This window comes from Vanessa atalanta, chromosome 15 (assembly GCF_905147765.1).
Source record: "Vanessa atalanta chromosome 15, ilVanAtal1.2, whole genome shotgun sequence".
NCBI classification, from domain to species: Eukaryota; Metazoa; Arthropoda; class Insecta; order Lepidoptera; family Nymphalidae; genus Vanessa; species Vanessa atalanta.
In genome coordinates, this window is record NC_061885.1 from 1237044 (window position 1) to 1251600 (window position 14557).

At 36.8% G+C, this 14557-nt stretch overlaps 1 protein-coding gene across 1 annotated transcript in view; it reads right to left on the minus strand.

Annotated features, from left to right (window-relative positions):
- Positions 1-266: 266 nt before the first annotated feature.
- LOC125069516 overlaps positions 267-14557 on the minus strand; it is a 124307-nt gene continuing 110016 nt past the window's right edge. The window contains exons 16-30 of the mRNA XM_047679036.1: positions 14227-14493; positions 13528-13745; positions 12996-13179; positions 12364-12504; positions 11888-12125; positions 11293-11483; positions 8101-8238; positions 6216-6771; positions 5900-6137; positions 5520-5819; positions 4307-5443; positions 3791-3952; positions 2772-2828; positions 2174-2271; positions 267-536 (exon numbers count right to left, since the gene is read on the minus strand). Of these exons, the coding sequence (XP_047534992.1) occupies positions 269-536; positions 2174-2271; positions 2772-2828; positions 3791-3952; positions 4307-5443; positions 5520-5819; positions 5900-6137; positions 6216-6771; positions 8101-8238; positions 11293-11483; positions 11888-12125; positions 12364-12504; positions 12996-13179; positions 13528-13745; positions 14227-14493 (4193 nt within the window). The 3' untranslated portion in view covers positions 267-268. The remainder of the gene's footprint in view (positions 537-2173; positions 2272-2771; positions 2829-3790; positions 3953-4306; positions 5444-5519; positions 5820-5899; positions 6138-6215; positions 6772-8100; positions 8239-11292; positions 11484-11887; positions 12126-12363; positions 12505-12995; positions 13180-13527; positions 13746-14226; positions 14494-14557) is intronic.

Consider the following 14557-nt stretch of genomic DNA (forward strand, 5'->3'; position numbering starts at 1 on the left):
GAAATTATATTTTGTAAGTTATTAAAAATTACTTTTAATTCTACGTAATAACAACATTCCTACTATTACGCGTCTTTATATTACATTTTATCACATTAGATTAGAATCTTGTATAACTTTCAATTCGTCGCCATTTTTAGACGCTAGCGTTATTGGTAACATATTAACGTACATCATCGATCGATTAACAGTTAAATAAATTATAAGTCTGAAGTAATTATAGAAAATTCATTAAACCATACATTCACTCACCAACGAAACTTCAAAATCAATCCGAATTATCGTGACCCGGTGCAGCACTAAACGTTCTTGTTTCATCGTTCAAAAGCGACTTATCATAGCGCCTCTGTCTCGTGATTTTAGGCCTTGCCGCTCCCAGTAGAGGAGCGGATATTGCGTGGGCGGGCATGCCACTAAGATCCTTCCTCCCTTGAAGCAGGGGTGACGTGACACTCGAGGACTCGTCTCCTTCGTCGTCTGATATCGCGGGGTAGGTTTCTTTCAATTTTAGATTTGTTTCTATACGACGAAGAAACCTGGAAAGTGTTATATTTCTGACTGAATGAAGAAATAACTTAAATTTATTAATAACATAACATAAATAAATTACAAAATATATAAGAGAATCATTTTACAGAATGTTAATCATACAAGTTTTATGTAATCACTTTTTATCGTTATATCGTCAATACGGCCTATGAAATCATTTTGTGCAGATACGCTCAGGCCCGGATTTAGGGAAGGGCAACCGGGGTAACAGCCCTGGGGTCTCCACAAAAGAAGGGCCTCCATAACAGAGATGCCTCGACAGTAGAAAATAATTCCGACGAGTTAACAATTTTAATGTAGATACCTAGATATAGTCAACTTATAATTATATTACTAAGTATTGTAGATTGACTAAATAAATTATTGAAAAAATTGAAAATGTTCAAATTAATATGTACAATAATAATTCGGGCCTTCTCTTTCTATTGCAAGAGCCGAGATGGCCCAGTGGTTAGAACGCGTGCATCTTAACCGATGATTTCGGGTTCAAACCCAGGCAGGCACCACTGAAATTTCATGTGCTTAATTTGTGTTTATAATTCATCTCGTGCTCGGCGGTGAAGGAAAACATCGTGAGGAAACCTGCATGTGTCTAATTTCAACGAAATTCTGCCACATGTGTATTCCGCCAACCCGCATTGGAGCAGCGTGGTGGAATATGCTCCAAAACTTCTCCTCAAAGGGAGAGGAGGCCTTTATCCCAGCAGTGGGACATTTACGGGCTGCTAATGCTAATGCTAATGCTATAGCTTGCTTCCTTGCTTCTATTTTTAATCCAGGCGTGTAGGATTTCCGGCCCATCGCCCTTTGAGGAAATAAAGTACGATTGTGTTTGTACTTGTCTTATGAGATCTTTTGTTCAGATGCCTAGTCTCAATTAAATACTGATCGAAATCCGGTCAAGAGTCATTCTTATATTTTTTAAACGTAAAGTCGCAACGTGGGCTTATTATGGCCTAGGTTGGCGGACGAGCAATGGGCCGCATAATGGTAAGTGGTCACCACTGCCCATAGGCAATGGCAACGTAAGAAATATTAATGTAAGGAATGGTCCTTATATAGCTAATGCGCCACCTACCTTCTGTTCTTCACTTTTCTTTTTTTTTTTTTTTTTTCTCCTTTCAATGTCGAAATATTGTTACTTAATGTTAATCAAGCACTTTAATATTTAATTATATAATTGTAATCGGAGCAAGAACGCTATGCATGCAGTTTTTGCTTTTGAATGGGTGTACATAATGTATCTTATTTTGTACATGATTTCATTGGTGTGTAATTTATGTAACATCCGCTAGCAAAACATAATAAATAAATAAATAAATAAATAAATGTTATATTTCTTCTTATAGCAATCCCTTGTGCCTGTAGTTACACTGGCTCATTCACCCTTCAAACCGGAACACAACAATACTGAGTACTGTTGTTTGGCGATAGAATATCTGATGAGTGGGTGGTACCTACCCAGACGCGTTTGCACAAATCCCTACCACCAAGTATAAACTTCCTTCTTTATATGTTAAGTGTATATTTCTTGAAACTTAACGTAAAGACTTGCGTTCTTCAATAATTGTACCTAAGTGTGTTTTCTATATAGGTTTGATAATCTTGAAAGTATATACTAAACCTTATTTGGTGACCGATGGTCCGTAGCTTGCTCACTTTGACCGGCTTCCGTGAGTCTTCCGTCAAGTCCAGATTCGATGAAATCTTTGATGTCGTGTCCTGTAAATTATTTGTATAATTATTTAGGACCAACTACACGTATTCAATAATTTTATATTTTACACAATCATTTATTTATATTGTATTAAAACTAAAAATCTTAAAGTAAAAATACAAAGTACAAATCTTAGTAAAAGGATTATATCGTTAAATGGAATCAATAAAAAAATATATAAAGATAAATAAGTCGACGTTGAGACGCAATAGCAATTACACAAAACAAAAAGGTTATCAGATAATAAAGATATTTCCCCAAAAACTTATACTGACTGTTATTATATAAGACTTTATTAACATTATATTGAGTTTATAACGATGACAAAAACCGTTGCATATAAAACCTCATTTTATTTAACCAAATGGAAATCGCCACATTTTTTTAAAAATCAAATTAAAAGTTTCGTTACGTTAACTGGTTAAACAGACGTATTACGAATCATTCAAGGAGATAGATATAGTCTTTACAATGACAGTCGGTATACAGGTCTACTCAGAATCACCTCAGAGCTCCTGCATTTTTGTCGCCGCAGAGGTTTCTTGACTCTCATCGTCTCTGGCTGCAAATATACTATACGTTGCGAAAACTGAATATAACAAGCGGAACATATCACATTGAAAAATACATATGGCCAAGCGAATAACTCATTTGTTGATATGAGGCGAAATTGTGCAGTGGATGAACCCTTGAAGTGTACTTTAACCTGAATTATTTCTCCAGCAATGGGATATAAACAAAGTTTAACTGTGAATGTATTGTTTTAAATTAACATTAATGCTTGAATTTAGGAATAACCAGTAATTTGTCGGATTATCGATCAAATATATTAGTTTAAATTTGCAATTATGATATCTGATGTGAAAAAAATATTCAGTGTTAATTTTACGAAATAATTTGATTTAATTTTCAGACATTGTATTCTAGATAATTGCGACAGTCGTTATAGTGTACAAGTTTATGCGAAAACACAATTGCAAAATCTAATTCTTCACTCTAATAATCCGATGGGACGGAAAATCCGACGCGACCGGAAAGAGTTCAGGTCTTACGTGATTTGTCACGCCTTACAAACTAGCCATTAGGCCAACAGTGAATTTATTGTTTTAAATTCTCTGAAAATAGACAAGTGATAACGTACCATTTGTGATTTTGTAAATAAAACATTGAAAGCTACAATCAAACAACAATTAATATGTGCTGATGTTGTGCGTTTAATAATATTTTTATCTAATCTTGATGTTTTATTTAAATAAAATAATTAGTTACGCGGAAGCTTGTGCCATTATTTATTTTATAAATATGAACATTCATTGTATCCGACATTACATAAGTAATTTATAATATATTGCATTTGAAGGTCACGATCATGAATTTTCATATTTAGTGCCTTTTATTATTTTTGAAACAATTATAAGCGACATTACTTTAATTTGTGTTTTAATCGTAAAAATAAACATTTTATCAAATATATTAGATCAACCTTGTATATTCGGTCAGGGAGGTTATCTTATTTTATATAACCTGCATATCCATATCTGGTAATCTGAATTCTCTAGCTGATGCAACAGATGCAACGGAAGCGTTGGAAATTGATTCTTCAGAAGACGATGAAGTAGCCAGTGCTGGCGCTTGTGATCTAGACCTGCGTCTTCCTGATTTTCGACCTCGATTGCAACAAGGCACCTGTAAATTACAAGAAAATTTAAAATATATATATAAGGCGGCGTCGCTGTAAATGTTTTTAAGAAGCATGTGAAACTGGCAAGGCGTCATTCATTTCGCCAACGATCTCAATATAAAATATCGGCACTCGCTCACGGTTGCCTGCAAATATATTTTTAAAACGACCATGTTGATTGTCAAGTGAACATTATTAATTATAAATTGGCGAATTGAAGAGATTAAATCTATATAACATAAAATATATTCACTTAGTTTGGTTTATATTCATTAAGAAAATAATTTCGGTGCCTGATCTTATACATACAATATGTATTATAATATATAGAAGCTCATACAATATATATAAATACTTACTTCTAATAAATTGTGCATGGAATGCGGCATATGAGGTAAAGTTGATTTAGCTGTTCCAGTTGCCTCGTGAGATGTCGTTCTTGACGTTCTTCTGTCTCTTCTTCTACCAGCTTTTCTGTGAGGACTGCTTCCGTTTTTACAGCTACCACCTTTCACACATTCTGAACTCGGAAAATCATAAAGCCCATCGGAGTCTGTGAAAGGTAACTGACGCCCGTAAAATTGTGGGGAGAATAAACCGAGACCGGTTTTATCACTTAAAGGGCTTTCACTTCTCGAACTCACAGGACTCAATGGACGACTGCAATCAGAAAAGAGGATTGGTGGTTTTAAGCTAACCTTTTCATCGAGACCTCTTTCAACACTTATGCATTTAACTATTGTACATTTTGTAACACCACTTGGTGAACACATTGCTGCTTGTGGTATCTCTAAAGTTTCTTTTAAAACAGATAAATTTGCTAATTCCTTTGCACTAGAAGGTATATCATCTACTCTTTCATCTGTGCCGATTCCTTCATCATTCGATTCTAACAATGGATCATCGGATAAGGTTTCCGAATCTGATCGACCTCGTCTCTTTTCGTTTCCCCCATCATTAGATGTAGCTGGACTTGAATTCGTTTTCATTAGAGGTCTTCTTCGAGATTGAAAACAAGAAGGACCACCACCTGAACCTGGATCTTCCATTTCAGACGGACACAAAGGATTGCTAGAACCACACCTCGAAGGACCTGGACTTGCCATAGAGCTGTAGCCAGATGATGATAAGTTGGATTCGGAGGGAGCTCTTTCACCTCTTGCTGACATTGAGAATGGGCTTAAGTAGCACATGTTTGCTGTCGGTGGCGGTGGCCTCGGTGACAAAGGTTCATCGGATTCCTCGCTTGCGTTATATGTGACCGTTATCAGAGGAGGCGGTTGAAAGTCTAAATGCGGCGGTGTTCTTCTTGGAGGTGGTGATCCAGGAGACGGACGCTCAATAGTGAGGACAGGAACTCTAAGAGATGGTGGAGCAGGTGAAGGAGACGATAGTTCCCTTTCGGAATCTTGACTATGTGTGACGCTAGGGCTGGGTGAATCAGTCACTTGAGTGGACGGTGTCGGTGTGTCTGTACTCAAAACCGGCTGACGTAGCTGTAAACAAAATTTATATGTAGTCGTATAAATTACATTCTGATTTATTGATTTATTTTTGGAGTGTAAATTATACCTTCAATCTTAATCCAGATTTCGGGCGTTCAACTTTATCATCTAATTCATCTTCGCTCGGTGATATACATGTAATTGTTGAATCACTTTTTATATCTGACTCCATTTTTGCACGGGGCATACGAGGCGAAGGTAATGGTGTAGGTAAAGGAGTGGGAAGAGGTGTAGGGAGTGGAGTTGGAAGTTCACGTATTGGAGATAGACACTTATTTATACTACTAGGCACTTCGAGAAGGATGGAAGGTGGATGGAGTAAGTTACCAGACGATGACTGCTTGTGTGAACTGAGAGGATCTACAACCTGAAATGATTTTACATATCGTAGTATCCATAAAGTATTGTAATTTTAGGAATATATATATTTGATTTTTGATTATTAACCTGTATTTCTATAGTATTATGTGGCCTTGCAATGGGTGAATCCGGTGCAAGTGATGGGATGTGTGAAGAAGCGATAGATATATCATCTGCATCCACCGTATCATCTTGAGGAGAAGACGCCGTTGGAGTACTAGACGCTGATATAGCACCAGAAGACGTCCGAGAAACCATCGCTGATGATGATGCGAAATTTCGGAACATAGCCAATATCGAATCTGCGCTTGAAATTTTTGGTGTTCTATAATAAGCAACGAAAAAAGTTTATAAGTATTTAGCTAACAAATTAAACAAATCTATAATATGTACCTCATGTTACCTGGAATACTTCTTAAGGGCCGATTGCGCTAGCGTTAAATCAAGACTCGACATTGAATCACTACCCTGATTACTCGATGTACTGTGAGGTGATCTAACTTCTACCCCAGGCGAAGGCGGTGTGCTAGAAGCTTTAGCTTTAATAGTTCTATCTGCTATAACTGCCATCGGTATTGCAATTGTATTAACCATATCTACGTCAGAGCTAGAACTCATTTCTGCAGATACTTTGTTAAGTAACCTCGCAAAAGTCACTTTTTTCTCTAATTTCGGGTCAGATATTTGTCGCATCGAAGGAGATGTAGATGGTGACGACGCTTCGCTGGCAAATGACGTATCTTTGTTATCTACTCCATATTCTACAAAAGCTGGTGCGCTTTCTACTGTACTTAATGTTCTTTTTTCAGACATCTGTATTAATTCCCCCATCGTTATTTTCTTTGAATGATCATTAGCTGGTGCTGGGCTTATGAGTTGTTGTAAAATTTGCTTTTTTTCTGCAGCATTCTTCTTCGTTGGGGTTGAATTATTACGTTTCTTACGAGGTGACGGTGACCCTGTATAAAATATTATCAATGTAATATAAATTACTACACATAAAAATCTACAAAAGCTACGACACTGATGTTCATGACAAATACTATACCATTTAGAATGATTATTCACAAAATTTATTTTATAAAGAACGTTAATTTGTAAGGCTTTATCAAGTAAACACTATCATGCCTTTAATTATTACCAAGAAATAAGTGCATCTAATGGAAGCCAATTCTTTAGGGTAAGGTGCCATTAAGAAAGTGTAGATTTAAACGTGCCAATTTTTATCGTGTTATGACTTGTACTGTGTTAAGTAGTTTTATCAATCAAATTTTTAAAACGAATGGATATGAAAATCTAATGATTGTATAGTTATCGTGTTTGCTTAGTATGAAATTAATTAAATATTTATTATAAAAATTTAATATATTTGTGATATCTATACAATCGTATAAGGACAAAGTTATACAGCGTGATTCTAATAGATACTATTCTAAAAATTAAAATTCGTAAGAATTTGATAGTATTGTTGAAGAGTATTTTTTAAGTAGGAAGAGAATATCTCAATAACAACGATAAACATAGATAGCGCAGAACAATGTCCAGAGCATGCTAAAGCAACATTCAATTCAGTAGTAAAATCCAAATATTATATCGTCAATAATTTTGGATAGAAATAATAATTATTTTTTAAAGATTTTTTTTTTAAATACATTGACGATAAAAAATTTGGTAAAAATTTGGACGATCTAAAAAGGTGCTAACGAAGGAAGGAGCGTCTACACAGTAATTGCTTATAAGATGTAAATGCATAGTTAAGGGTGCATACATTTATGTATCACGGGTCTATAGCGAGACCGTTAAAGGGATAGCATTCCACACCAAGTATCAAGACAGCAAGGGTACATTCAAGACATTTAGCTCAGTTACACCGCGCGCTCCGCTATGCTTGACAGATGTTTGCGAACATGACGTGATCAACACTGAATGAATGAGCGCTATGAACGATATGAAAATATCGAAGACGATATAAGGATATATAATGGCTGAAGAAGCGTTAAAAAAATTAGTAGAACGAAATAGAAATGGACTGGCAAGGTTTAAAGAAAATGATACACGAAGTACACCTGAGGAGAAGTGGCTGCGATAAAGGTAGAAAAAAAAGTAGCAAAGATTTGGACATATAATTATCGACATCGAAATATTCAAAACCGAATAAAAACAAAGATCGAGAAATGAAGCGAAAGAATTATGACAGACGACAATGAGTGATTTTATTTATTATGAAGAACGAAAACATGTGAGTCCGATCGCGGAGTGCACGGGTAGGAGCGCGCTCCACTCCTTACGTCCGGGCGGCGGCTTTAAGAGATCGTCCAAACTAAAGGTGCGCGCGGCCCGCGGGTGCGCGAGCCCCGACACGGACGGCTTGCGGATACCCAGCCGCGTGAGCAGCGTGCGGTGCGGCGCCTCGCCCGCGCCCCTCGCTGTGGACAAACGCGCAGTCACTAGCGCCGCAGGGCTCCGCCTGCGGCACCGCGGCGTACCGACCCGGACCGCGCCCGAGCCCCCGCGCGCCGCCCCGCGACGCTAGCGCCACCACATCAAGCCGGGATATATAACCGAGTGATTTTATGGACACATTAATAGGGGAACAGTTAGGTTGGAAAGGGGACACTCATTTACTTAGGAGTAACATATTCATCGAGGCTACACATTAATCCATCGTAATTTTTGGTGATTATGTAAATAATAGCTACCACATTGGGAGCATTATTTCATCATAAGGTGGAGTTTTCACCATACATCTAATATTCGGGTATACACATTTCTTTATATCCCGGCTAATAAATAAAGCCTTATTAAAGCCAATCTTGACACAATTGTTTTATCTTGAAAATATTTATGATTGTAAATTTTTATGAGAATAAAATACGAAATTGTACCCATTTGTCAGAAACTATAATTATTATTATGAATATAGAATATGATTTATTATATTCTTTATTGCACTAAAATATGTTACAATCATGGTACAGTAATATATGTACAGGCAAAGGTGGACTTATCTCTAAAAGAGATTTCTTCCAGTCAACCTATGGAGGTGAGTGACAGGGTGATGTAGCGGGCAAAATAGTGCATACTGTAGTATAAAGAAATATGAAAATATAAATACTTACATAAATAAAAATATAATACATAAACATACATAAAAATACAATACACAAAATACATATACTACGTATATTATTTATATATACTATATAAATACATATACATACATATTTACAAATCGGTGTTAATTTAATATGCAAAATAAAACAGAAAAGACATGGGGAGAAGTAAGGTTAAGATGAAGGGTTAGCTTGTGAGAGAAAATAATGTTTCAAGCGGCTTTTAAATAAATCAATACTACTACTGTTTTGGATGGATTTCGGCAGGTTATTCCACAGTATCGGAGCTCGTACTGTAAACGATTGCAGACGAAATTTTGTATTACTCCTAGGCACATCAAGCATCGAAGTGATGCAAGAGCGCCTGGAGCGTATGGGAGTGGGTAGGAGGTTGATCCGGGAGCTAAGGTACGAAGGAGTATGCGGGTTATTGAGTATGTTGAACAGGACTGAAAGGATGTGCATATCTCGGCGAAATCGGATAGGGAGCCATTTAAGTTGAGCGCGGAAATGAGAAACATGGTCATACTTACGTAGCCCGAAAATAAAACGAATAGCGAGGTTTTGTAGGCGCTCTAACTTATTAAGTTGCTCCTCCGTCACATCTAGAAAGCAGGCATCGGCGTAGTCAATAATTGGGAGAAGAAGTGATTGAGCGAGCATAATTTTGGTATTGAAGGGGAGAAAATATTGGAGACGTTTGAGAGAGTGAAAAGTGTAATGAAAACGCTTACTGATATCGTTGAGGTGAGCAGTCCAGGACATGTTGCAGTCTATGATCAGGCCCAAATTTTTTACTTTGTCATGGTATGCTATTGGAACCCCAGCATACATGACACAGGGTACAGATGACCAGTCTATTTTACTTCTTAATCTACTGCTACCAACAATCATGGCCTGAGATTTGTCGGGGTTAACCAATAAACCAAAGGATTTAGCCCAGGACTGAACAGCCGAAAGATCTTCATTAAGGCAATTAACAGTGTCAGACAGCTCACTCAACTCAAAATGACGATACAACTGCAAATCATCTGCATACAGATGAAAGGGAGAAGAAATAACACGTGATATATTATTAATAAAAATAGAGAAGAGCAGAGGTGAGAGAACGCCACCTTGAGGAACACCGGCAGTAAGGTTTGTCCAATCAGAGGATGAATCCTTTGTTTTTACACATTGCCGGCGCCCGAAGAGATAGGAGTGGAACCAATCAATGGTAGTTGAAGAGATGTTAACTGCTCGGAGGACACCGAGAAGAATGTCAAAATCAACAGAGTTGAAGGCATTGCTGAAGTCCAACAAGGCAATTACAGTAAGCTTGGTATTATCCATAGCATACCGCATGTCCTCAGTTATATTCAGCAGTGCTCCAACAGTGCTGTGGGAAGGTCGGAAGCCGGATTGGTAAGGACACAAGAGGTTGTTGATGGTGAAATAGGAATAGAGTTGCTTGTGAACCACAGACTCTAGGACTTTAGAAAGGATGGGCAGTATAGATATGGGTCGGAATTGCGAAGGGGAGGAGGGATTGGAGGTTTTTGGTAATGGAATGACATAGGCATTCCTCCACAGTGATGGAAAGACATTGCACGATAGTGAGAAATTAATAATGTGTGTGATCACAGGTGCAATATCCTCCAGCACAGGAAGAATCATGTCCAGGCTGAGATTGTCACTGCCGATGGCTTTCGTGGAGATAGACCTGACATTCCTCTTTACGGTATCCTAGGTCTGATTAATACGTTTAAAAATAAAGTGATTCGATTTAGGGCATTTTCTTATTATATGATATATTTAAAATGTAATATATTCATTATTATTTTATTACACAATTCTAAACTTAAAGACGATTCAATAAATTATCTGAAAACTTTTGATAATCGTAAATAATCCTGACTGCTCTAAAACAAGCTAAAATAATTGTGTTCATTGTAAATATCAAAAACTTTACAAATACGTAACTTAGTTCGTTTTTATAACTTAATTTTATCTTTTAGATATTCTCTCTAACAGTAATGATCAGTTTTTGATATCGCTTTATAACATAGAAAGAAATAAGACATATAAGGAACAAATTACTGAAAAGGTGTCTTACCATCCCAGAGACAGTGCGTTAGAAAATACATAAATGCGGAAAGATCTGATAAAACATACATCAAAGCATTAATGTACGGTGACGTATCTATTGATAATTAATTTGTTTTAAATTTGTGTTTTATAAAAATTGTGAAAAGCTGTTATATTGGTAGTGTGCTATTCGTATTATTTAAATGTCTTTATTATTTTTTTGCTAATTTCTTTCCGTGTTTCATTGAAGCCTAAAGATTTGTCCTCCAAACGTGATCCTAATATAATAATTCAACTTACGTCTTGCGCATCTGTCGGCTTCCTCGGCGAGGAGCTTTTCTATCTTCTCTGGGAAGTGTCTCTTGGCGCACCACACTAGACCGATCATGCCGAGGACTACGAATACGGCGAATAGGCCGAGCCAAAATGGTTCTTGCATCATTCGTGTACCAAGACCGACGATGTTTGGTGTTGGGTTTGGAACTTCACATCTGGAACGTGTCCACCGAATTTGACGCCATAATGGCTTATGACGCATAAACTAATAACTCAAAAATAATATTGCATACTTCTTGGTAACAAAAATGTAATTCAATATTTTAATTTATTATAATTGAATATTAATTACACGTAGTGACGGTATAATATGGTACCAAATTTAATAATAAATCAATTTGTAAATTTTGAAATATAAAATTAGATACAAATAGAAAATAATGGAACTAGAATGAATTTTAAACATCGAAAAGACAAGAATAATTATATTATATCACGAAAGCTCACATTGGTAACTTCAAATATTTCGCAATACACTGAATCTTCGAAACCTTAAACGGTTATCAACGACAAGATTTATCCCTCACTTGACCGTGTACAAAATAATTATTTTTCTCACCTCTTTCCCTTCCACGATGGATTACATTGACACAGAAATGCACCATCTCTTTCCACGCATGCCCCTCTATTGTTGCACGGCTTTGAAGCACATGGACGTACTCGTTCCGCGCAGCGCTTGCCTTTCCAACCTCGACTACAAGAGCAACTGAACCCTTCGTCACTGCTTCCGATTACGAGGGAACAGTTGCCAAAAATACAAGGCGATCGTTCACAAGCTGTGAGCAAGCAGAATGCTCCTGCAATAAAGCACCAGTAATAAATAGATACAATTTTAATTACAGACGCAACCTTCAGTGAAGTAATCTATAATTAACATTGTAAAGTTATTACGTATGTTATACACGTTCATCTCAGAAACTATTTTAGCCTCAGCTTCTACATTTATTAAAAAAAAAAAACAAAATGATTGTAAAAAGTTCATTAAATTTTCAATGTGAAATTTCATACAGTTTTGTTAACTTTACGAGTATTTACCTGTGTAATAGCCCGAGCACTGACAGAAATTTCTCGAATCATCTGCAGCACATCGACCACCATGCGAGCAAGGATTGGGATAGCACGACTCTAAGTTGATCTCGTCGGGAAGAATGAGCATTTTGTTGTGATATTCCGCATCTAAAATGAAAAAAATATATATATTAATAATAAACACATTTGAGTCTATTACATCTATAAAAAACAGTTTGACAATTAGTTTTCCATCTGAAAATAATATTAAATTGGATAATCATATAGGCTCCCGCCAAGCAGCAATACTTTGATTTGTTGTGTTCCGGTTTGAAGGGTGAGTCTAACTACAGGCACGACGGACATAATAACTTAGTTCCCAAAGTGGCGGATTGGAAATCAAGGAATAATTAAAAATTCTTACGGTATCATTGTATTTGGGCGATGGCGACAACTTACCAACAGCCCGTCCACATACCTATTTCATAAAAAAAAAACTCATCCTTGCCACCGGAAAACATTAATAAAGGAAACATGTGGTACATACGTAAAGTACCTAAAGCACTATTACCTACTAGTTGAGTAGACATCGTTCCATATACAATATTTACTTTGAAAAGTTATACGTTTGAGTTTTCTATATAAGTATCAATACTAGCCTATATTGACCATAAGAGAGACTTCCATGTTCAGTCCAGCGTCGCCAGCGTGGTGCGACACGATCAGTGAGTGGAGATAGGAGTTGATAACAAGAGGAGCATTCGACTCAGTTTTTCTTTTGCTTCTGGTAATGCCGCAGAGCGTCCATTGCGTGCCGTTGTTGTCTGTGTAGCTGTCTCTAACCTGCGATGACAATTTTAGATACAAAAAAATACTACTTTTTAATTAAAAAAAAAACTCTTTGCATCTATGTGTGTATATTTAATCTCATTATAAAAGGTTACCTATGCCTATAATTAAAAGGCATAGTAGGTAAATCATTAGCCAAGTTAATGCATATAGGCATATATTATATTTCATTGCGTATTTTACTATACATCTAGTGTACGACGGCGGAGGAAAAACTCAAACAATGCAGAATTTGTAATTATTTTTTCTATTTAAGAACGTAGTCACGTAGTGATAACCACTATTTATTTCTAAGTCTCTAGTAGTAGTCCTTTTAGATTATCAATCAGCAAAATATATCACCTCAATCCATCCGTTCCCCTGTCCGCACGGCCAGTGCGCGTGGTTGGGCACGAGGGCAGTGCGCGCGAACGAGGCGGACAGCGTGTGTCCGTGCGGCGCCAACACGCGCGTGCTGAGCGCCACGCGCGCCGGCGCCGCGCCCGGCCAGTTGGGCGCCGCCAGCGCGCCGCGCGTGCTCTCGCGGAGCTGCACCACGTGCGACACGTTCACGAACCACTCTGGAGATATTGTCTTTTTTCACATCGATAACAAAAATACTCGTCTCCGAAATTTCCCTCTTGTGATTTATCGTTTATACTATTAATAAAATAAGGAAATGCATTTATTTCATACCCATATTTTATTTAGAATAATAAAAATTGAAGGATAAACGCAATCCAAAAAGATAACACCCTATAACCATCTACGGACGGTTCCGTCGATTGGTCATCGTGTCGTGCCGATATGTTTAGTAGTTTTCATGTTATTGAAGCGCAAAAAGAAACACAATTTATATTAATGGATGACAAAACACTTCACATACTCCAAATGCCAAACGGTTATTAACTCGTAATATTCTAGATACTAATTTGTTTCAAGTGTGTATTTTTTTGATATTTTTTTTATTACTAATTGAAGTAAGTTACTTAAAAAACTTTCAAAACAAAATTATTGTTATAAGTAAATTTTAAATGCTAAATAAATATATTAAAAAGTTACCAGTTTTGAAATGCGCAAAAAATCCTACTCCCGTGGCATTTTCACCAGTTCTCAACCTCAATCTCATGACTTCGGCTTGTGATACAAAAATTCCATTATTTAGTATCTTCGAATTCAGAAATGGTCTAATAGGAGCACTCTGTGTATCTACTTGAACTTCTACGTAATTGTCTTCAGGTATAACTTCAGTTACGTTGATCGGGACACCATTTTGGAACATCCCGTAGCCAAAATCAAAGAAGCTGATGTTAAGGAATATTCTTTTACCTGAAATAATTAATAAGAAAGTCTCGTAATATCTGGTGTTGAATGAAAAGGACACTCTCGTTTT